This window comes from Papio anubis, chromosome 12, assembly GCF_008728515.1.
Source record: "Papio anubis isolate 15944 chromosome 12, Panubis1.0, whole genome shotgun sequence".
In the NCBI taxonomy this organism is placed as follows: domain Eukaryota; kingdom Metazoa; phylum Chordata; class Mammalia; order Primates; family Cercopithecidae; genus Papio; species Papio anubis.
The window spans coordinates 75,013,335-75,038,852 of NC_044987.1; the positions used below are offsets into that span (position 1 = coordinate 75,013,335).

Here is a 25,518-nt window from a genome sequence, read left to right on the forward strand (position 1 = left end):
TCAGTGCAACTGGAATTGTCATATATTGTTGGTGGGAATCCAAAATGGCATAGCCATTTTGGTGTGGCAAGGTTTGGCAGTTTCTTATAAAGTTAAACACGCACTTACCTTATGATCCAGGAGTCCCACTCCTAGTTATTTACCATGCAAAAAATTATATTTACACACAAATCTATATGTTCGTGTTTATAGAAGCTCTATTTATAATCACCAAATCTAAAAACAATCCAAATATCCTTCAAGAGGTGATTGGATAAGCAAATTGTGGTACATCACTCAGCAATATAAAGAAATGAACTATTGATACACGAAAAAACTGAGATAAATCTTAAAATTATTATGTTGAGTAAAAGAAGTCAGTTTTAGCAGGTTACAGACTGCATTATTTCATTTACATGATAGTCTCTAAAATACAAAAGTATAGTGATGGAGTACAGATCAGTGGTTGTCAGGAGGTGGAAGTCATAGGAGGGTGACTACAAAAAGGAAGCATGAAGGAATTTTGGGGGTGTGTGATGCGACTGTTTAGTGTCTGGTGGTGTGGTGGTTATACAAATCTGTGCGTGTATTAAAACTCATAGAAATGTACAGCAAACGCAGGTTCAATTTTACTATATGTTAATTTTAAAAGAAAAAAATTAAAGTCTCTATTAAGAATAAAGAAAGTTGTAAAAATAATGATCTAAGATTCCTCCTCGAGTATCTAGACAAAGAAAAGCAAATTAAACCCAAAATAAATAGAAGAAAAGAAGTAAAACAATAGAATAAACTGATAAGATAGATAACGTTCAAACAGCAGAAAAATCAACAAACTCTGGTTCTTTGATATAATTGATCGTTCCTTAACAAGACTACTAAAGAAAAGGTGAAAAAAATCACAATCAATTTCATCAATGTGTGGGGAGATATCCCTACAAATCCTAGAGATCTTAAAGGATAATAAAGGAAGGTTCTGAAAAACTTTATGCCAGTAAATTCAAAATAACACAAACAGAAATGGACACAAGATGAAATAGAAAAATATAAATTGCCCTATATCTATCAAAGTAATTGCTTTCACAAAACAAAAACAAAACAAAACAAAACAAAAACCAAAAAACAAAGCAAAACAAAAAACTTTTCACAAAGTAAACATAAACTCCAGAGGCTTTTACTGGTGAATTCTATGAAACATTTAAGGAATGCAGAAAAACTATTTTGCAAAAATTCTTCCAGAGAAGTGAACATTATCAGCTTCTTTTATGAGGCCAGCATTACATAGAGACCCAAACCAAACAAAGATATTACAAGAAAATTTTAAAAAATGTTCCTCATAAACATAAACACAAACATTTTAAAGAAAATACTACAAATCCAATCCAGCAATATGTGAAAGGCACACTACACTATGATCAAGTAGGATTTATCCTAGGAATTCAAAGTAGAGGTAAAATTCAAAAATAAATTAATATAATTCACCACATAAACAAACTAAAGAAGAAAAACCATATGTTGTCTCAATAGACACAGAAAAAGCATTTGACAAAATTCAACACACATTCATGAAAAAATTCCCAGCAAATTAGAAACAGAAGACAACCTCTTCAATGATAAAATGAGTCTGTAAAACACCTATGAATAGCATCTTAATGGTGAAGCATTGCCCACTTTCGCCCTAATATCAGAATTAGAGCAATGATATATGTCTGCTCTCACTACTTCAATTAATTTTATCCTGGAAGCCTAACTGATGTAATAAGGCAAGAAGTAAAATAAAAAGTGTAAAGTTTAAAAATAAAAAAGTAAACTTGTTTTTATTTGCATGTGCAATAATTGTATACATAGAAAACATGAAATCTACAAACAAAACTACTGGAACTAATAAACCTATTTAGCAGAATTACAGGATACAAAGTTAATATACAAAAATCAATTTTATTTCTATGTATAAGAAGTAAACAAAATGAAATATAATTTTTAAGGTTTACTGTAGCATGGCAAGACATCAAACTTATAGTAAAAAATTCAACAAAAGGCATACAAGACCTCTACACTAAAAACCACAAATTATTTTGGACAGATATTTGGCAATAAAATCATAAAAATCTGAATAAATACAGATATATACCATGTTCATAGATTGAAAGATACAATATTGTTAAGAAGCTTAAAGTCCTCATATTGATCTTTCGATTCAATGTAATCTCATTTGAAGTATGAGCAGCCTTTTTAAAGGAATTAACAAGGAGACTCTAGCATTCATATGGAAATTCAAAGGCTCTAAAATAGCCTAAAAAAGCTTTTAAAAGGAAAAACAAAATTGGGGGACTTAGAGTAGCTGATTTTTAGACTTATGGTAACCACCTACAGTAGTTAAGACAGTATGGCCTGGGCAAAATAATAATTTATTTCAGCAAATAGGCCAATGAAACAAAATATATAGTTAAGAAATAAACCCATATTTATATTGTCAATCAATTTTCAACTGAACTACCAAGTAAATTCAATGGGGGAAAGAAAAGTGTCTTTTTGTCTGTTTACAAATGATGCTGGAACAACTAGATATCAATATTGAAAAAAATGAATCTCATCTCCCACTTCAATCCATACACAAAGGCTAACTCTAAATTAATCAGTAACCTAAATTTAAAAGTGAAAAGTATAAACATTTTAGAAGAAAATTTAGGAGAAAAATATTTAAAACCTTGGGGGTAACAACATTTCTTAGATGAGACACAAAGTGTATGAACTTCAGAAGGAAAATATAACCCAGACTTCATCAATATTAAATGTCTGTTATTTAAAAAACACTATGAAGAAAATGAAAAGGCAAGCCAGAGACTAGGAGAAAATATTTCTAATACATATATCTAACAAAGGAATAGATATCCAGGATGTATAAAGAACTCCTACAATGCAAATAATAAAAAATAAATAAACCAGTAAAAATATGGCAAAATATTTGAATATACCTTTACAAAAGATCAATATGGATGGCAAATAAACATACAAAAAGATACTCAACAAATAAATGACAAGGCAAACCATAATGTGATTTCACTACATACTCATTAGAATGAATAAAATTTAAAAGACTGACTATGCCGAGCCCTGCTGAGGGTGTGGAGCATCTGGAGTTCTCATACTTTGTTGGAGTATAACATGGTACCACATTGGATCATTGTTTTACAGTCTCTACTGATATGCACAACATACATGACTCTCAAAAATGCGTTGTGTGAAAGAAGCCAAATGTTAAAAATACATATTGTAGTATTCCCCTGAGAAGACATCTAAGAATAAACAAAACTAATCTATAGTGATAGAAGTCAAAGCAGCAGTTGTCTCTAGTGGAGGCAAGAATTGCCTGGAAAGAACCATGAAGAAACTTTCTGAGATGATCTAATGTTCTATATTTTGCTTTGGGTAGTGGTTACTAACGAGTACACAATTGCCAAAACTTGTCAAACTCAATACTTAGACCTGTGTATTTTATTGTAAATAATTTATAATTTATTACATAAATTACACCTCATAAAATACTTTTTTAATTTAAAAAATGCTGATGAGGCATAGATTCTGAGATAAATATATATGTACTTAGAGATAAAGCTATTTCTGACTGTGCTTCAAAACTAATGTGAAATGCTTGAACTATTCTTGCTTTTGCAACTTCCCTGAATAATTAAAGCTTATACATTCTGAAAATGGAATGTGATTGATCTTCACCCAAGCAATGTTGCTACTGGGTAGGGCTGTGTCCAGCAAACATGCTATTTTTGAGTTGGACAAGACTGCCCTTTTCTTGATCTGTCAGATTCTCATGCCAGGCTGCAGAAGCACCCTGGGGTGAAGGAGCATGTAGTTTTAAAGTGAACACACACACACACACACACACCCAATGCACATTGGTGTGTTTACCTTGTATACCTCTATGTACTCAAACTCAGTGCACTGGAATTCTGCTGAATCCTATTTTTGTAATGTGAGCAAGTGGTTTCCCAAGGGTGCTTCCAACTCTGCAATTTGTTGGCTGGGTAAGGGCTGAGGTAGGAATGGGAATGCTCAGGCAGTGGATGGGGCTATGCTTACACACCCTTGCACACATACACTCTTCTCTCCTACTGATATGGTTTGGCTGTGTCCCTACCCAAATCTCATCTTGAATTGTAGTTCCCATAACACCCACATGTGGGAGGGACCAGGTGGAGATAATTGAATCATAGGGGTGGTTTCCCTCATCCTGTTCTTGTGATAGTGAGTTAGTTCTCATGAGATCTGATGGTTTCAAAAGGAGCTTCCCCCTATGCTGGGCACTCGTTTCTCTCTCCTGCTGCCATGTGAAGAAGGACATGTTGGCTTCCCTTTCCACCATGATTATAAGTTTCCTGAGGCCTCTCCAACCCTGCAGAACTGTAAGTCAATTAAACCTCTTTCCTTTATAAATCACCCAGTCTCAGGCAGTTCTTTACAGCAGTGTGAGAACAGACTAATACACCTACACATCTCCCTTTCACATCTTAGGAATGACAGCTAGACATCTGACATCCTCTCCCCAACCACCATTTCCCAGCCTCAGCATAGAAGCCCTCTCCCTGTGCAGATGGGAATCAGAGCACTGTTGAGATGATTCTGAGTGAAAAGTGACAGTTAATCCAATGAAGACACTCCAACTACATATACTCTGTACTGGGGACCTTGCTTATCTCTTCAGTGTTTTATTGACTCCTCACAAGCTATAATAACTACTACAAACATCATATTTTATGAATTAAAAAAAGGCTGGAGCCCCAAGAGGTTACTTACCATTTTACCCCAGTTCACTCTGGAAAATGGAGAAACCCAATTTTGAATGCAGATTGCCTGTGTTTATAACTGCCATGAAAGTCAGCTTCCTACCTGAAAATTAATTGCTCTTTTTTTTTCCAGATAAGCAACTTGTCTTTTAATGTTCATTGATTAGGCCAAGCAGAAGAAGAATATTCATTTAGTGCTTAGTGTGTGCTAAGTAGTGTGCCAAATATTCCACATCTAATCATGGCAATATCATCTCAATTAGGTTTTTCTTCTAACTTTAGTGATCAATAAACTGAAGTTCAAGGAAGTTGAGAAACTTGCATGAAAGTTTCAGGCAGCAAGAAAATTTCAACCTAGGCCTGGTCCTCTACCAAATCAGCTGTTATCCTAGAATATTTTGCTGCCAGTTGGCTAGAGAGTAATTCAAAGCATCTGTAGAATTCTTGCCTGCAACCTGCAAAATTCATTAACTTTCTCCCACGTGCTCCCCCATTGTCACTAACTCCCCGTCATCTCTACAACTTTGCTCACACTGGCTTCCCAACCACCAAACTGCCTCCCTCTGCCATACTCCTCCTACTACCACCAATGTCCTCCCTATTTTTGTTAGCCTGTTTTGCATTGCTACAGAGAAATACCCGAGACTGGGTAATTTATAAAGAAGTTATTTGGCTCACAGTTCTGCAGGTTATACAAGCATGGCAGCAGCATCTGAGGCTTCTAATGAGGCCTCAGGAAGCTTCTATTCATGACTAAAGGAAAGGGGAGCAGATGTGTCAAACAGTGAGAGAGGAGGCAAAAGAGAGGCCAGGCTCTTTTAAACAATCAGATCTCAAGGTAACTAATAGAGTGAGAACACTCGCATTACCACAAGCAGGGTAATACGTTATTTATGAGGGATTTGTCCCCATGACCAAAACACCTCCCGCTAGGTTCCACCTCCAACACTGGGGATCACATTTCAACATGAGATTTGGAGGGGACAAACATCCAAACTATCCTACTCCTTTCTGTCTCGTCAATGACCTTATCCATCAATGAACTACAAAGCACTGTCTCCTCCAGGAAGCTTTCCCTGATCTGTCTAAGGTAATTACTTCTCCTTTGAGCTCTAAGTTCTTAAAGAATGCCTGAGTCATTCTCTCAACTTGTGGAAAATCCCCTTTAAATTGATTTTTTTTTTTTTTTTTTTTTTTTTTTTTTGAGACGTAGTCTTGCTCTGTTTCCCAGGCTGGAGTCCAGTGGCATGATCTCGGCTCACTGCAACCTTCCAGGGTCAAGCGAGTCTCCTGCCTCAGCCTACCGAGTAGTTGGGACTACAGACATGCACCACCATGCCTAGCTCATTTTTTTATGTTTAGTAGAGATGGGGCTTCACCATGCTGGGCAGGCTAGTTTCGAACTCCTCACCTCATGATCCACCCACCTCGGCCTCCTGAAGTGTTCAGATTACAGGCATGAGCCACCGCACTGGGTCTTGAATTGTTAATTATCCTTTGTCTTTTCACTTTTTAAAAATGTAATACCTTGTTCCCAAAAGTATTGAAATTTCCAAATGACAGAGACAGTGTATGCGCCACATGCTACTGCAATCCTATGTGCATGTATGTGGTGACTCAGCATGCCACCTCTTCAGAGAGGACTTTCCTGATAATCCCATCTAACATAGCAGCTTCCGTTACTCTTTGCCTTCTTGTCCTGCCCCATTTTCCTAGCTGGCATTCTCTAATGTCACTCTTTGTAAATTTGTTTATTATCAGTTTTCCTCACCAGAACGTAAGCACCATGAGAGCAGGCACTTGGTTCTATTCACTGCGGGATCCCAAGAATCTAAAATAGGGCCTGGCTCACAATTGGTGCTAAATTTTTTTTTGAACAAATTACTAAATGGATGAGTAAGCAACAATCCCTAAAGTAGCAGCCAAAGAACCACAGCTACTGTTATAGAAGTGGGTAACCCCAGGAGATTCTGGTAATAGTGTGAGTTGATGGGAGAAGGTTCCTCAGAAGCATCAAGACTAGAAACCAAGCACCATAAGATTCAAGAACAGCATATATCCTGGGTAGTTTTGCCCCTCTCCACCCTTTTCTACCCTGCTCTACATTCTGAAAAGATGGGCTTTATAGAGGCATTATTCAGATTACTTTTTCCTTTGGCTTCTGGTTGAGTTCAGCCAGTGGGGTGCTTCATCAGCAGATCAGAGGTGGAAAGGGAGAAGTCTGAATACTTCCTCTTCCAGCTCCCTCCTTGCCATGTTTCTTTACTGATGCCCTCACCCCTATCAGTAAATGCTCTCCTACAGCCATAGCTCAGCCCAGGACTGGTAAGTGCACCTGTCCTTTACCCCTTCAGACCTAGGGGTAGTGGCAGGATCCCACAGCTGCCAGCCTCAGGGTGCTTATCATCTCTTGTGAGTTGCCTCAACCCTGCTCACTCCACTGTAATAGTCCCTTCATTAAATTCTTTCAATCATTCTTAGACAGGAAAAATCCTGCCAGACACAGCTCAAAAAATTATTGGACTAGCATCAATAGTAAGAGATCAAGGAATTAGAGCCAGAAAGAAAAGAAATCATGGCATAGTGATGCTTCTGCCTCTAAATCCATTATGAAAAGGGGTCAGGCCAGTTTCACATGAAGGGGCAGGGCCAGAGAACCTCTTTGAGTAACAACACTGCCAAGTCCGATTCCCAAAGAAGATTCCAACTCCATCTTTGAGGTCTTTCCCACCTCCTGCATGTTGGGAAGGATGCACACCCCAGTGAAAATGCGGATTGGCAGAGGCAGCCTTGGGAGAATGTGTCATGCGCTGCTTCCTCCTTGGACCTTTCAGCCAAGCCCACCCACGCTACAGCAACACAAAGGCTTCTTTGTGGTCAGTGTCCAGCATTGACCAGCTCCTCTTTGCTGCCAACCATGTTCTGCTTTCAGTTTGTCCTATTCTTGACCCTTGCTTTTTAGTTGTTTTTTTGTTTTTTGTTTTTTTCTTCTTGGCCTTGATCCTTCCTTTTTGATTTAGTGGCTAAACATAGTTTCCCTGTTTGACCTTCAATTCTCTCTAGGGACTTTGGCTCACATTCACCACTCTATTTTCACTCCTGGATGCGTATACAGAATGCACTGACCCAACAGCATTTGGCCGCTTACACAGTACCCTGGGATATGAGTGTGCATGTGAGTGCATGCGTTTAAATGTGTGTATATATGAATGCACATGTGTGAGTGCACATGGCAGGAAAATATCAAACTGCCTGAGTCTCAATCTTGGCTCCAGCACTTACTAGATGCATGGTTTAGGACAAGTTACATATCCTCTCTGTTCCTCAGTTTCCTCATCTGTAAATCTATTAGCAATGTTTTTAAAAGTACCTACCTTATAAGGTTTATAACATAGTAGGATTATACCTACTATGTTAAGGAGGGGGTGACCCCTTTGTGAGCAGGAAGCGTCATGCGATTATTTCTGGCCAATAAGTTGTGAGCAGAAGTCATCTGTGCCACTTACCTGCTGATGTGAGGTCCTCTAGAACTTTCCTTTCTTCTACCACTAAGGCCATCCATGTTCCAGATACTGGCTGCCTGAGTCCCAGATTGAGAACTTTGGAACACAGACCCCACCAATCCACCATGAACAGGGAACAAAGAGAGAAATTAGTCTTGTCATGGTAAACCATATGTTGAAATTGTTTGTTAACACAGCCCAACCCAGCCTGTACTGACTAAAGCAACTGTTGTAAGGACTGAGATAATTCATATGAAAAGCTCTTAGTACATTATCCAATCCATCAAAAATACTCAATAAACATTAGTTATTATCATTTGTATGACTGGGACTATTTTTATCATTATAGTTCACCCTTGAACAACATGGGTTTGAACTGCCCAGGTCCTCTCATAGGTGGATTTTCTTCCACCTCTGCCACCCTGAGACAGCAAGACCAATTCCTTCTCGTCCTTCTCCTCCTCAGCCTATTCAACATGAAGATGACAAGGATTACGATTTTTATGAAGACCTACTTCCAGTTAATTAATAGTAAATAGATTTTCTCTTGTTTATGATCTTCTTAATGACGTTTCTCTTTCTTTAGCTTGCCTTATTGTAAGAACACAATTTAACATACAAAATACGTCTTCATCAACTATTTATCTTATCAGTAAGGCTTCCAGTCAACAGTAGATTATTAGTATTAAGGTTCTGGGGCATCAAAAGTTATACACAGATTTTTTGACTATATGGGGGTCAGCACTCCCAACTCCTTCACTGTTTGAGAGGCAGCTGTATTTGTGTGGGTAGGGATGTGTGTATATAAGAGTGTTTCCTTTGTTAGATCAAACTGTTTCAACAACCTTCCATTCTCAGCACTTGAGAAGTCAGGTGAGCCATAATCCAAACTCTCAGTACAGTTTAAAGGTAGAGTTTCCTGACCTGAGGGATTCCTAAGAGGGTGTTCTGACATCAGCGTCACACACAGACAGTGAACATGCCCCAAAAACTGTAATAGGCAAGTCATATTATGGATTTAACTTCCTTGATATAGGCTAAAGTGGTAGCAAAACCAGAGATGGTTCCTTTGGCCATGGATTAGAGACAGGAGAGAGGCTGTGTTGGATCCTCGCCTTTCTGTACCGTCTGAATGATTGTTGGTCTGCGGGGACCACAGAAGACCTCCAATTAATTATTACTGGAGAACATGAAATCATAAACAAAATTCCTTATAATAAATTTTTCAAATGAGATTGCATGTTTTATTTACAGTACTGGCCCATTTTGGGCTTTAAATCTATGAACAAAAACAAACATGCTTTTTTATCAAACAGACGGGGAATAAAAGTATTCAATATCCTTTCTTTCTCTCCTTGCCAAGGAGGACATGCACTCTGTGCTACAGAGGAAGGCAGGCCCAGGCTTTGTCGGCTGGTAGAATAAATGGACTCATTTTGCTTTGCAGAGGAAAGTTTAAGCTATAAAGATCCTTCCACATGGTGGGGAGGTGGGGGGGATGGGTAGCAGGGAAGAAAGGAAAAGAGAAAACAAAGGGTCTTGCTGAGGTTCAGATGTTTTACTTCTTAATTCAGCATGGTATCTGAGTTTAAAATAGAACATATGCAAAGTGTAAACTTCTAAAACTGAAACAGCTATCATCAGGCATGTTTCTATAGCTAAAAAATCAGAAACCCACTTGATCTGAGCATTCTACAGAGAAAGTGAACCAAGTAGAAGACAGATTCTGGCCCAAGGTCTCATTTGCCCTTTGTCTACCTGTAGCCTAGCAAGGTCATTCTGAACCTTGGGGGAGAGGCATCTTATATAAATTCATATTAGTCCTCATAGCCTCAGATCTGGTGGGCTCAGAAATGTTGTTGCCAAAATGTTTATAAAGATGTATTTTCTCACAAATATTGGTGATGAATCAGTGAATACAGGTCTACTGGAATAATGGAAGAGCCCATTAAACACTCAACTAAGCACCAGTTTGGAGTAAAACCTTGAAGGGCAAGGTTGTTGTTTTCTAGTATGTGGTATCAGCATAAATCAAACAGCAATATATTGTGCTGTGTTTCTGTATTAGTTTCCCGCAGCTGCTGTAAAAACTTGCCATAAACTTGGTGACTTAGAAATTTATTCTCTCACAGTTCTGGAGGCCAGAAGTCTGAAATCAGTATCACTGAGTCCAAGTCAAGGTGTTGGCAAGACCATGCCTCTCCCAGAAGCTCTAGAAGCAAATCCATTTCCTGCCTCTCTCATCTTCCTGGTTCCTGCCACCTTTTCTTGGTTTGTGGCCATATCTTTCCAACGTTTGCCACGAGCTTCTCATTGCCTTCTCTTCTGTCTGCATCTCTGCCTCTCTAAGGATGCTTTGATTACATTTAGAATCCATTCAGATAATCCAGGGTAATCTCTCCATCTCAAAATCCTTAACTTAATCCACATCTACAAAGACACTTTTTCCATATAAGATTACATTTTCTGATTCCAGAGATGAAAACTTGATATCTTTTAGGGCCATGACTTAGCCCACTATTGGTTCCTGTAGTCCAGGAACCAAATGTGAAAGTAGAATTATCCTCTCTCACTCTCATGACCCACCTGCAGTATTTGTGTTTCCCATTCCCCTAACCTTAATTTCTGCTGGATTAATAGCTCTGTTTCCCAGGGAAAGAGCATTTTCACCAGGGGATACAATAAGTATTCCACTAAAGTTGAAACTATGATTCCTACCAGGTCACTTTGGGCTCCTCATCAGGTAGAGCAGGAAGTAAAGGAATGGGACCTGCTGGAGGCACTTAGGTTACTGCTATAAAGTGAGGGCAAAGAGGAATGTGACCAGAACTCAGAAAGTTCAAAGGGAGTCTTTTGGTTCTTCTACAACTAGTGGAAATCGTGAATCAACAATGGCAGCATTCAAGGCCTAACCAGAGCAAGACCACTAAGACTCAGACTCCTCTGAGATGAAAGTCTAGATCACCAAAATCACTGTCTAGATCGCTTAGGGCAAACAACCTGAAGTGTTTACCAAAGGTGAGGAAAATCTAAAATGGGTGGAAGAAGAGAGAGATGATCACAGTTACTTAAAAATCCCCAAGGAGTTTATTCAACCAAGCCTCCTGTATTGAGTCTGGAGATGCCTTTGTTGTCTGCAGTGGATTCTGTGGGCACCAACTGGGTCCCTGCTTCATGACTAAAGCTCTTATTTCTCCAGCTGCTGAGAGTGTCACATGCTGATGGCTTCTGCTGAGCTTCTTTCCTTGGAATTGCTTTTTGTAGAAGAGAAAATCTAATTTATGCCCCCTCCCTACAGCAAGACACATTCAATGACTGGTTGGTGTGAGGGTACCAAAGTGAAGGTACCCTGTCTTGACTTGGAACATCTTTGAAAGACCATCCCAGCTCCAGGGATCCTTCTGGAATTGGCAGATCCCCTGTTGCAAGTGCATTACCATTTAATTTCTGCCTCTGTCCAACTCTGCTTCCTTTATCCTCTGAGTTATTCTTCACAACGCTGTCCAATATCACCTACAGTCTGTTTCCAGGAACCTTGACCTAAAACAGGGTTCCACATCACCTCCTCTGAGCTCACCTCTGAGTTTAGGGACAGCTTCAGCAAATACCACCATGCAAGCTCAGACTTACCTCACACTGACCAGACCCCACCTCAACCATGGGCTGCACATCTATTCACTTTCATGAGGATCTAGGGCCCTCATCTGCTCCGTGAGAAGCCACTTGGTCTTTACATATGCAAAGCCTGGAAACGCAGATGAACTATTGACCTCAAGTGAGCAAACCTAAACTGAGGGGGTATGGGAACTGAGAGGTAAATCATCCAGCTTCCTGTCCCTCAGATGAGTCATCCTGGGATGTGGTCTAGACACCACTCAGAAGCCTGCAGCAGAATATAGCCCCTGAGGCCCAAAGCAGCAACCTCAATAATATACCTTTATATTGACTTTTCCTCCCCAATCTCTGCTTACTGGGATTATCTCCTTATAACTAAGTTCTTCTCTCAGGCTCTGCTTGGGGAGAGACCAGATATCCAGGTACCAGATTAGCTAGGTGGCTGTTGCTATCCCCTACAGCTTTATCTTTCTCAAAGCAGAGAACTTTGGGGGAAGTGGGCAGCTCACAAATTCTCTTTGATGGGTATATAATGAAAAGGAAAATGTCATATGTCAAAACCTACTGTGTGCTAGAACCTATGTCAGGGATACAGCAATGAGTAAACTGAAATCTTTTCCCAGAGGAAGCTTGCATTCAGTAAGTGTGGATGGCCAGGGTAAGAAGTAGGAATCAGATACACATTGAAAGGTGAAGTGGGAAGAGACCAAGGAAAGAATGGTTCCCTCTCATTAGAAAAATCAACAGGGGAGCCAGGCATGGTGACTCACACCTGTAATCCCAGCACTCTGGGAGGCCGAGGTGGGTGGATCATCTGAGGTCAGGAGTTTAAGACCAGCCTGGCCAACATGGTGAAACCCCGTCTCCACTAAAAATACAAAAATTAGCTGGGTGTGGTGGTGGGTGCCTGCAGTGCCAGCTAGTTGGGAGGCTGAGGCAGGAGAATTGCTTGAACTGGGAGGTGGAGGTTGCAATGAGCCAAGGTCGCACCATTGCCCTCCAGCCTGGGTGACAGAGCGAGTCTCTGTCAAAAAAAAAAAAGGAAGAAAGAAAGAAAAGAAAGAAAGTGAAAAAGAAAAATCAACAGGGGCTTCATAGAAGAGGTGGAATTTGAGAAAAGCAAAGTGAGGTGAGGAGAGCCCAGGGACAAGAAAGGGCAGGGCTGGCTAGGATCACTGGGAAAAGCCCAGTTGGGATGAGGCATCAGGTGTGGCAATGAAGGTCACTGAAGATACAGCTGGAGGTGAGGACTGTGTTGGGAACTCTTGGGTGCCAGAAAGTGGATCCTGGGCATTGTTCTTCTTTGAGACATGGTCTATTGAGGTGCTGGAAGTGATATAGCCTTCAGGATACACTATGGCCCACTTAACAGGAAGTGGGGGAAAGTATTTTGACATATGAACCAGCAGGTTTTTGGTTGGTTCCAGGAGAAACTGTGTGGCAGCTGGCAGGCAACTAATCAAAAGAGCTAGCATTTATTGAACAGTTATTATATATCAAATAGTGATCTTTATATGCATTATATAATGTAATCCTCATAGCAACCTTATGAGGTTGATCCTTATAATATCTCTATTTTACAGGCTAGGAAACAGAGATTGAAAAAGGCCAAGTAACTCCCCCTACTTACCCCAGGTCTTAGCCTTATAGCTGTTAATGTGATCCATGCAGACTGACACGTCCATGCCCAGAATTTAACCATGATGCTGGCTAGGTGAGCTGAGGGCTAGGCAAGACTAGCATCAGCCAGAGCTTTTGAGCACGGGCCAACACCCAGAGGCCCTTTGTTCATCACAGGGTGTTGTGGTAGGGGAGGGGTTAAGAATAGGAAGTGGAAGTGAGGTTTGACCCCTAATTTCAGGATTAGGGAGGGGGGTAGCATCATTTTAGCATTACTAAAAAAAGTCTTCCTAACCTTCTCTAGGTTTGAGCTACTTGATGGCTACATATTTCACCCCTCTGTTTTCAAGCCTGCAAGCAGGGTAGGAATTCTCCATTGTGAACTGGGATTTCATGGTTCACCTTTATAACTCCTTGCAACCATTACTGCCACTGGCTTTGAATCTCTCAGTTTCCATCTCTTCAAATACCTGTATCTTTAAGTAGCCCCTTTAAGATGCTAATAATTTATTTATGAAGCATTATTCAAGCATAGATCCATCTGCTCCATGATGTTCACTCATTAATAATAATAACAATAGCTAACACAAATACCTACATGCATCTTATTAAATTCTCATAACAAACTTCCTTGTGAGGTAAGTATAGTATTACTATCTCCATATTTCAAACAAGGAAGCTGAGATACAAAGAGGCAAGATAATAAGTGCAAAGTCACTCAGTTGTAGAGAGTTGAAGAAATTGATGGAGCCATTTCACTAAGTCTACTTGAAAGCACCATTAAGCTGCTGAAAACTCAGCTGGGGCGATTGGGTGCTCTCTGGGCTCTCATCTCTGGAACTCTCTCATGACAGGTATTGTTCCTGCCAGCAAGATCATACAGATATGCTTGTTTACTGAGTGCCTCTTATGAGCCCAGACCCTTGTCACACATTGTGTCATTTCACCCTTACAATGCCCTGTCAAGAAGGTATGGCTAACATTATCCCCATTTGATAGATTAAGAACCTGAGAGTCAGACAGAATTACTAACTTAAGTTCACACAATTGTTCTCAAAGGGCTCATAGTCTAGACGGGGGATAAACACATTCTTTAAAATAAGTAGATACAGTACAGCATGGTCAGCTGATCATTAAGAGCTGTGAGAGCACCCAGGAGGAAACAATGGTCTCAGCGTGGCCATAGCAGGAGATGGCAGGAGGATATAGGAGAATAGTCTGGAAAGGTGTCCAGAGGTGGCATTTTTGCTGAGTTTCTAGGGAGAGGAAGCATATTCTAGGGGAGGAAGTGGGAGAACAGCATTCCAAGGAGTCCAGGGAACAACTGTCCAGTGAGCTAGTGGCGGGTAAAAGTTGGCATATTCTGGAAGGATGAGTCTGGCATAACAAGAGCACTGGATGCAATGAGGAGATGTAACTGTGGAGAATAAAGCCGGGGTAAGATCCTGGAGGACCATACAAGTGACTCCAGGGAGCTTGGATGGTATCCTGGAAAGGATGGGAAACTTTTCAAGTCCTGGAGGAATGTGAGAAGATTTCAATAGGCATCATCCAGAGTGGAAATGGGGATGCAAATGGAGAAGAAGGAAAAACAGAAGAAACATTTAAGACATCAAAATGGCTTGGGATGAGTGTGTAATGACTATGAGCAAGGACTTTACCAGTGACCCTCCAGTTTCCATATCTGGAGATTGGATGGATGGATGGTGGCATTCATTGAATTAAGAAGGAACAGCGTGAGGGAGAGTGATATTGGAATGGCATGTATCAGTGGAACTTGAGGAGCCATGACATTCCAAGGGGAAGCTGTCCGGGAGGTCAGCGGACCTGAGAAGCGGGAGAGATAGCTTGAGTTAATCTGCTCAGCAGATGATTATGGAGTGTTTACTAGGTGCCAACCCCTGTGCTTAATGCTGTTGATTTAGAGTGGGATGGTTCAAGATCCCATTCTGGTAGCTCATAATCTATAAGGAAAGTGGACCAGCAAGTGTCCTGCCATGTCATAGAAGCCAAGGCATGTCCTGAGTCTAAGACAGAAGCATAAAAGAAGTAATACCTAACTCTACTGGGCAGGGAATAGTTAAAAAAAAAAAAAAAAAGATAGAAGAAAAAAGAAGGCTTTAGGCTTTATGTGGGAAGGACCTGAGATCTGAGTCTTGAAGGAACAGAAGGAGTTCACAGCCAGGCAATGGAGGAAAGGGCATTCTAGGTAGAGGGCACAAGCACATAAAGGTGCATGGAGCCTGTATTCTCAGTATGCTTGGCAGTGGATATGGGAGGTAGGAACAGGAAGGGTTACGAGTTACAACACGGAGGAGATCAGCAGAGGACAGATGGCAGAGAGTCTCAAATGCTACGTTAAGTGGTTTGGAATATTCTCTGGAAAGTGGAATCCACTAGAGGAATTTAAGCAGGAAAGTGGCATGATTGAATTTGGGATTTGGGAATCAGAGAATAGCAGTCAAAATTATAGGAGTAGATCTGATCTTTCAGATAAATAAATAAATCAATCAAAGATTGAAGATTTATTCCGGAGATAGTCGAAGAACTTCATACCTTCTGGCCCAGGTTAGCCTCGTATCAAGTCATTATCATTATTAAAAACTAACTTTGATGAAGCACTTACTCAGTGCCAGACACTATTCTAAGTACTTTATATATATTTGCTCATTTACTCCTCATAATAACCCCATGAGATAAGTTAACTGGAAAACGATTGGGCCAGGACCTGGAGCTGGGATTTGAACCCAAGTCAGGGCTTCAGAGCTGATAAGACTTCTCCACTCAAATATGCAGGCCCCCTGAAATAATAATAGATACATTTGTGGAGTCTTAATAGGTATCAGGCGCCTTATTTGCACTATCTAATTTGGTCTTCATAACAACCTCATAACAGATGAGAAAATGGAGACACAGAGGGGCACATGCAAGTTATTTAACTCGCCCAAGTTGGAACAACTAATAAGTGGCCAAATTTAATCCAAGCATTCTGACTCGAAAGGCTGTGTATGTAATAACTTGTCAGCTCTGCTGACTCTGTAAGTTTTCCATAAATACTAGCTGAATTGATAGATGGGTGGTTGCAAGAACAATATTTCTAAGAATTGGCTTCTGCAGCCCCAAGATCCGAGCATCTCCAGGCCAAACACCCAGATGGTGATTTTCCACGAAGCTGAGGAGCAGAGTGTAGTGCGGCTGGCTCCTACTCCAACTAGCCTGCTTCTGTAGCCTGATCCTTGCAGGGCAGGTGGGCATCAAAGGCTGTGGGGACTGGGTGGGATCAGCCTACAGCCCCCTCATTGGCCTGGCCTCATCAAAGGCACCTGTGCCAGACTCTGCTCCATTCCAAGCCTGGGCAGATCAAAGGGCCCCGCACAGAAGTTGGGTTTCTGGGCAGCTCCAGTTCTGATCATCGATTGTCACTTTGGCAGTGACAGCAGAGTCCAACATGACAAGACTGCCACAGCGAAGGCTCCTGGGGCAGACATCAGAGCACAACTCCAAAGGCTGGGAAGATGTCTGAGACCCTCTGGGCCTGCACCCCTGGTGGGAAGAGAGGGAGGAACTAGAGAGGCCCCTAAGGAAAATGTTTGGAACGAGATCACTAGAGTAAAGTTGATACAGGCAAGAAACCTGACCTTGGCATTTACATTCTTGCCATGGAACCATGAGATCTGATTACTTCATGTGTCTGGGAAGAACTGTTGACATGCCCACATGTTTTTATTCTCATGCACACACATGCACAAACCTCAATATATACACACACCTGAATCACTTGCCCAGACATACATACATTATAAACGTATCCCTACACATGAAGATTCTCACACAAACACAAGCAAAAATGTTCATATACACATTCTCCTGATACTCATCATACTTGCCTACATACACGTGTATGCATATATACACACAGCACTATACATACTTACAGATGCAAATATGTAGCCACACACATATACATGCCTGCTCATTCATGGGGCATATATTTTATAATATATTCTGCCAGTTGCCAGGGTCTAACTCTAACATTTTTCTCTCAAAACGATGAGAATCATCCAAATAAAAAAGACTTTAAGTGCAGGAATAGCCTATCACATAGATCCGGCTGCTAGCCATTCTCCAACTCCTCTGCAGAAAAATCTAGAGGAAATGTCCCAAATTGTACCAAACAGGATTTATGTTAGCTCTTGGAAGGGATTTCCTGCCAATAAGAGCTAATAAAAATATCAGCATGTTAGAATTCTGTTTATTGAGGAATATTTGTTTGCCAGAAATTTGAACAATTGGAATATCAATTTTGCCTCAGTTGTATGCTCTGAATTAATAGATTTTTAAAAATAGTTATATGTTTTGAATCAGTACATTTTTAAAAATATATAATGGCCTAGCTGTAAATCAGAGGGATTTATTATAATTTGGGGAGCTGAAAATGCTTTAGTTTAAAAGGCAATTAACATCAGAGTTCAGTTTCATTGAAGATTTAACAAATGAGCATAATTAGGGTATTTGAGTTAGGATAGTGTTTAAGCACCTTCTTGCTCATAATAAAATCACATAACTAAGAAAAGTAGCATGGGGTGCTTTGAAACCAGCCTAGGTATCATCTCCTCCAGGAAGTCCTCCCTGACTCTTCCCTGCCTAGACTGGAGTGGGCATTTGCAGTTGACAGTGTGTGTGTGGTGTGGCACCCAGGCACCTTTCAGGACATAGGCTCTCACCCCCTGGGCTGCTGATAGGATTGGGTACTAAGAAGTCACAGGAGAATCTCTCTCCAGCACTCGCTCTCAGCAAAAAGAAGCCACCTCACCCATGGTTATGCCCCATCCCTGGGGCAGTGTGCCGTTAATAGTGACTGGTTGATGTGGGGCTACAAACTTCTGGCCCTTTTGCTTAAATGAGACAATAAGAAAGGGTTGTCCCAGTTCCCAAGCTTCCTGTAGGATCAGCTGCAGCCTCTGTTGTGACTGCATCACAGCACAGCTTCTTCCCCTCTGGACTGCATTCGCTCCTTCAAAGGTGTTGTTTCTGAGAATGTACCCCAATAAACCTCCTGCACCCAAAGCTTAAAAGACTTAGAAACTGTCTCCCACCTAACTTGACCAACAGCAGCGTCTTTCCTCAGTGTGCCCATGTTTTTGTGTATTCCTCTCCTTTTCTCACAGCCAATACCCAAACGTCAGTAAATGTGTCACAGAAATATCCCTAATCTCATCTCTCATTGCCTCCTTGGCTACCGCTCTGGTACCAGGCACCATGACCTCTCCCCTGGCCCATTTGCAACAATCTCCAAACTGGCTGCTCTACTTCTGCTCCTGACCTTCACAGTCTATTCACAGCACAGTTACAGGGTAACCCTGTCAAAACATCATTTAGTCATGTCAATTCTTCGCTCAAAATCTTTTTGTGGCTTCCTATCTTTTTTGAAAAATATCCAAAGTCCTTACCATGCCTGCTGGACCTCCACTCTCCATGACCTGGCCCTCTTCTCCTTCTATGCCTTCATCTGCTCCTTTGTCCTCCTTCATTCGTTCCCCTCCAGGCCCACTGCCTTTCCTGCTGTTCCTTCAACACACAAGGCCCGCTCCTGCCTCAGGATCTTTGCACTTGATTCTCTCCCAAACGCCACCTTATCTGAGAGGCCTTCTCTGGCTTATCTAAAATGCCACAGTTCCACACCTGCCACACTCTGTCCCCTTTCCTACCTGACATTTCTTCATAGGACTTACCACCACCTAACATATTACATAATCATTTATTATCTGTGTCTCCCAAAAAGGAGAGCATGGACTTTGACCTACTTGTTGCTATGTTCCCAGTACCAGACATCGAGTAAGATCTCAATAAATATTTGTTGAATAAATTAATTGGTTTATAATGTTCTTTTGTGTGTCTGTATCCTTCACTGGACTGTGAGCAGCTGAGCTCAGTACTGGATCTTGTTTCTTTCATCATAGTAAGTACCAAGCCCAGAGCCTGGAACATGGTAGGCTAGGCAAGCAATAATATTTGAGATAAATGAATGAACAAATGGATGAGACTAATGACATGGCCTGCAGCAAGCAACATTGGTCCTCTTTGACCTCACTGTTCGATGTTAAATAAAAATGATACTACCATACACCCTATCTACCTCAAGAGGTTTTTGTTAAAAGTTAATAATGTACTCTACCAACCTCAAAGGCACTTCTAAATAGCCAAGGGTGCCATATCCATGCAAAAGTTCCTAATTAGTCTTTGTGTAATGGCATCCATGGCAAATTGGTTCCAGGCCCCCTTGCAGACACTGAAATTTGTTCATACTCAAGTTCCTTATATAAAATGGTATAGTATTTGCATATAACTCCCACACATTCTCTCATATACTTTAAATCACCTCTAGATTACTTATAATACCTAATACAATGCAAATGCTATGTAAATAGTTGTATTGTCTTTTTTATGTGTATTATTATTTATTGTTATATTATTATTTTTTCAAATTTTTCGATCCAGGGTTGGTTGTGGAACCTATAGCTGTGGAAAACCAACTTACTGGGCCTGAAGGAAGATAAATCAGTAATTCAAACAGGACTTCCAGATCCCATGAGGGCTCCATGATGGAAGATTTAGCCAACATCTCCAGGATATATTAAACTATAGACATTAGGCCTTTAAGATACTATCTTTATAAAGCAGTGGCTTTGTATGCTTGCTGCCTAATAATTTCAGATCTTCTCTTCAATCAGCCTGTGAATGTTTTCACTATAAAAGAGAATATACCAATGACAATAAAAACAAGTAATAAAATGAGAAGAAAAAGCCCTCTAATAAATTCCAGAACCAAAACAGATTTCAGAAACTAGCTTTTATTAGTCAAGCCCTATAGACAAGTAACTGACGTAGAAATCCGGGCTTGGAACAATTCAACAGTGCTCTGAAATAGGGATAGTGGTGGTGGTACAAATCATGCCATGTACAAAGCAGAGTACCTTGAGCTCTCTGCCCATTTAGGCCAGTGCTCCAAAGATCTCCTACTTTGTGGCATGCTGGTTTGTTCCTAAGAAGACTGCTTTATGGGATTTCATACATACATGCACATACTCAACACAACCAAATAAAGTTTTATAAGCAAGAAAGAAGCCCCTCCTCCCAATTTCTGCCTTTCACTTTACTAGCCCTGGTTGATGGAATTTGTAGTTAGTTACTGAATCCAGTTCTGTGTGTCACTGTTGCAGCCTGGGATCATCATCAAAGGTATGAAGGCTGACATGATCCTCATCTCACTGTCAATGATTTAAGATAAACATGGCTCCCGTGAATGGATTTCAGTTGTTACTCTGCATCTCAGTCTTCACCCCATCTTGGGGACTGTGATGTGCCCGATATTCACCACCTTGGCCTCTGTGACAAGCCCCCCGGGCACTTGTTCTTCTGAGATTCCAGTGGAGGTCCAAATGTGGGGATCTAGATTCCCCTAAGTAGAACAAACACTTTACTATGTCCACCATTTTAACATTTGGGTCTTTTCCATAACAGTTTCCTTGCTATACTTAGAGCTGTCTTTTCCTCTTCCAGGCTGTCACGAGTTCCAACTGAGCAGCAGTCCTACTACAGGATTGATCATGCAAGGACTTGGATGTGAGCTGATCTGTTTCACTTCCTTACTCCATTGTTGGGGTCCTCTAGCATCCTCGCCTTGAAATGGACTCTGGGTTGAGTCATCTTGATATACATGAAATTCCTCAGCAGGTTTTAGTGTCTAGTAATTTCAGAAAAAGTCAGCGGCCTAAGTAAATAACAAAAGGAGGCCAGATATTGGGTAAGTCCACAATAATTTGGTACCCTTGATTCGGTTCTACACGATATGGCCCAGCCACAGCCTACCCTGTTAGATGGTGGCTGATTCTAGGCAAGGTGATAAAATTCATGTGAAGCTAAACAACACCTGAAAGAGATACAGAAAACATCTCTCTTCTTTATCCTCCAGACTTTACCAATCGCCAAAACATTTGGATTCTGATCCTCAAAGCTCTCTCTAATCTACTCCCTCATTGCCTCCCCTACTGCCACTGCCATGATCCAGACCTTCAGATATCCTGTATGTTTAACAGAATAGTAATTTGAAACATTAACTCCAGTGCTTTTGTTCCCATTATTATTTCTACACATCCATGGTCTTTCCTCCATTAAAACTAGAACATAAAGCCTGAGCATCCATTGCCTCAGAGAAAGGTAGCTATAACAGAAATACAAAGAGCAAATTAATTACGGATGCAGCAGCCAAAATCCTAGCCTGAACAATAGACTAGAAAGAATACTTACAGAAAGCATAATGTTTAAAGAGCTGGTAGAATTGGCAGATAGTCAGAAGATTAATCAAGTGAATACCTGTTTGGACCCCTGAGAGGGGTCTCTGTGTCCTGCATGCCTAGTCTGAGCCCAAGGGTGGGAAGTAGAAAATAGTTCTCCCTTTTATTTCAAGGATCTGAGGACACAGAGAGCCTGTGCTCCCCTGCCCATCTTCTGCCTGGAAAGATGGCAACCTCCAGAATTCTCCTGTTAGCTATCAGGGAACAGAACAGTAAGGTTAGGTGTAGTTGCTTCAGACATCTAGGTTTAGGATCTAATTCAGACCCATTGTATTCCCCAAAAAGCATAGCTGGAGAGTCCTCAAAAAAGTAGTGTCTAGATCTCCCTGTCTAGAAAATGAAAAGGTCACATGATGATCTTAGTGAAAAAGTGACCAGGAAGGCCCTGGATGTCAAAGTGTGAATAGATGATAGCCCTTGCCAACCCTCAACTGTAACTCTCATTCATCCTCATTCCATGACTTGATGCTATACAATCCCTTCCTCATGTGGAACTTAGATGCTACTACAAGGAGAAGGAAGAGAGGCTTGTCACAGAGGCCAAGGTGGTGAAACATGGAGAAATCCCTGAACTAAGATTAAATATCTGTCAACACTGGACTTGGGTTCAAGTTTATATAAAATTCGCTTCAGTTTTGCGCACCTGATCTTGTGGGTTAGGAAACTATACCAGCTATCTGAAACTATTGCAATACAGTCCTAACTGGTTCCTCAGACACTACTTCTAGCTCCTGCAGTCTACCCCCAGCAACCAGAGGGAACTTTCGAAAACATGGATATAACCACACCTTTACGGGTGAGAAGCCAGGTTTTCAAGTAGGCAGATCTGTGTTCACATTCCGGCTCTGCTGTATGTCAATTGTACGACCTCAGGCAAGTTATCAAACCTCTGTGAGCCTCATTTCTCTCATTCCATTATGAAATGGAAGAATCCCAAGGCTGCTTCATTTAATGCCATTGGGATTCCATGAGATGATGGAGGTCCTGGCACAGATTAGAAATTCAGTTAATATTGGCTGGTCCTTACTGTACTATGTTGTTAATCACCTCCTTAGCTTTGTGTATGTGCTCCTCCTCTCCCTCCTCCCAAAGGAAAACCAGAAACCATCTCCTCTATCAATTTATTCCCTGACACATATGCTGGGCTGCCTTCCTCTGTGCCCCACAGGGTAGGTTTAGGGATTTCTCAGTGGTATACCTTCAGTATTCCAAGCCCAGCTTAATCACAGCATTCATCACATATCATCTGGTGACTTCTCCATATTCTTCAAAGGCCAGAAATAATGCTTGATCTCTGGGCCCCCTTTTACCCTTGAGCACCCCTTACCCCAGAGAGTGCCCAAGAGATAGGAGAAAGCTCTTCTTAAAGGCAATGGGTAAGGGAGGGGTCAGGGGTCAGATTGAGGAAAAAGTGAGCTTGCAGTCTTGCCCGTGGTTCCTATGAGAGTCTTCCAGCCTGAGCCATGGGCCTAAGGCAGACTGGATCCCAGCAGGCTGGGACACAGGGTTTCCAGGTCAACTTTTATCTTCCCACATGGTATTTGTCCCTTTGATCCTTGAGCAGATCAAACAAAGCTCACTAATCAATGGCTTCCCTCCCTGCCTTTCAGAGCAGATCCTCAAACATAGCCTGCATCTCTCCCTGCTTCCCTCCCACTCTTCAGTTTTCCAGCCAGAGGCATTTGCTCTAAGGCCCAGGCTGTGGCCCACCTATCACCGCTACCCAAGTAGTACAGGTTTGATTATCTGTGTAATTTGTTTAATTCAAATTGCACAAGAGAAATTTCAGGACTCACTCACTGATACATCATGGTTACTTACCTCTTGTCTAGGCCCTTGGGCAAAGATGTACTAATGCATCTACTATGATTGCCTGGTTATCTTGGTCTTGGAAGCACCTAGTAATGAAAGAACCCAGAGAAAGATAAACAGGACCAAGGGAGCCAAGATGAATCTTTCTGAGCCTATTTCTTCCTTTATGTAACTGGAATATTGTTTCTTTCCCCACCTACCTCACGAGGCTGAAGTGAGGATTAAGCAAGTTATGGCTGTCAAAGTCCACTGGGAAGGATGGAGTTCTAGATACATATTGAGTTCCTCTAGTCCTTACATATTGCAAAAGACTTGGGTAAAGCTTCTGGAAGAGGTTAGGCTGACCAATCTTCCTGGCTTACCCAGGACCGAGGGATTCCTTGGGATGCCGGAATTTCTGTACTAAAACAAAGAAAATCCAAGGCAAACCTGGTTGAGGTTGAGTTGGTCACCCTACACAGAGGTAGCACTTAACGAGTGTCTGTCCCGGGCTATAATGGTGTCCCTCCAAAACTCATATGTTGAAGACTCAGTACTTTAGAATGTGACTGTATTCAAAGATGGGGCTTTGAAAGAGGTGATTAAGTTAAAAAGAGGCCCTCAGGGTGGGCTCTATTCCAATCTGACTGGTGTCCTTACAGGAAGAGGAAATTTGAAGAGGAAAAGAGGGACCGGGAATGGGGACACACCGAGAAAAGACCATGTGAAGACATGGCGAGAAGACAGCCAGCTGCAAGCCAAGGAGCGAGGCCTCAGAAGAAACCAACCCTGTCAACACCTTGACCTTGGACTTCCAGTCTCCAAAATTATGCGAAAATAAATTCCTGTTGTTTAAGCCACCCAGTCTGTAGTTTGTTATGGCAGCCTTGAGCAAACTAATACAATATCCTTGAAGAAAGAAGAATTATAAAACCTGACAGTTATGGGCCAGTAAATTTACATATTAATAACTCATTTAGTCTTCTCTTCACAGAAACTCTCTATGGGAGATATTATCATTTATCACTGTTTTACAGAGGGGAAAACTGAGGCACAAGAGGTCAAGTAACCTGCTTTAAAGTCATAACTACCAAGTGAGTGACAGAGGCAGTTTCTTCACTCTCAGTCCTCTAGAAAGCAAAGTCCAAGGTTAAAGTGTTGACATTTAGGAGAAGCAAAACCAGGGCCTTGAGGGTAAGGCCCAGGGTGAGAATGAGTTGAAAAGGGAAATGAGGCAAGAAAAGACGCAATGTGATGCACAGCAGCTGGCCACCACCTCCCCATGATCCTTTCTGAGATACAGCAGCTTGCTGGGTAGGTAAGTTGCAGAACTTGGAATTCCTCTAGATCATTTGCAAGGAGATACCACCTCTAAGGGTAATGGAGAAGGGAAGGGGAGAGAAGGGAAGGAGTTGCTGAACTAAGTTTCCTTACAGCTGCCTCCATACATATTATAAGTTTGGCCTAAAGGTTTCTCCATACACAGTGAACCATAAACTAACTTAATGTGTAAACAGACTGTAACCTACTCTTGTAACAAGTACCAGAGTCTCAGCCAACCGCAGGCAGCTGACTGTTCAAAGCAGGTTCAAATAAGGCAAAGGCCCAGCTGTAACCAATCCAGCTGTTTCTGTACCTCACTTCTGGTTTTGCTAGGTCACTTTCCTTTTTCTGTCCATAAATATTCGACCATGTGGAGTAGCTCTGAACCTATTCTGGTTCTGGGGGCTGGCCGATTCGCAAATCGTTCTTTGCCCAATTAAACTGTGTAAAGTTTAATTTGTCTAAAGTTTTTTCTTTTAACTGGGTATTTATGCATTTGGCTCCTTCTTTTTCCCTTTCCCTTTTCTCACTGGTCCG

At 41.3% G+C, this 25,518-nt stretch overlaps 1 protein-coding gene across 1 annotated transcript in view; it reads left to right on the forward strand.

Moving 5' to 3' along the window:
• LOC103877644 overlaps positions 1–24,418 on the forward strand; it is a gene marked incomplete at its 3' end in the record, with an annotated part of 61,209 nt that extends 36,791 nt beyond the window's left edge. The window contains exons 2-3 of the mRNA XM_031653352.1: positions 23,478–23,603; positions 24,321–24,418. Of these exons, the coding sequence (XP_031509212.1) occupies positions 23,478–23,603; positions 24,321–24,418 (224 nt within the window). The remainder of the gene's footprint in view (positions 1–23,477; positions 23,604–24,320) is intronic.
• Positions 24,419–25,518: the final 1,100 nt, after the last annotated feature.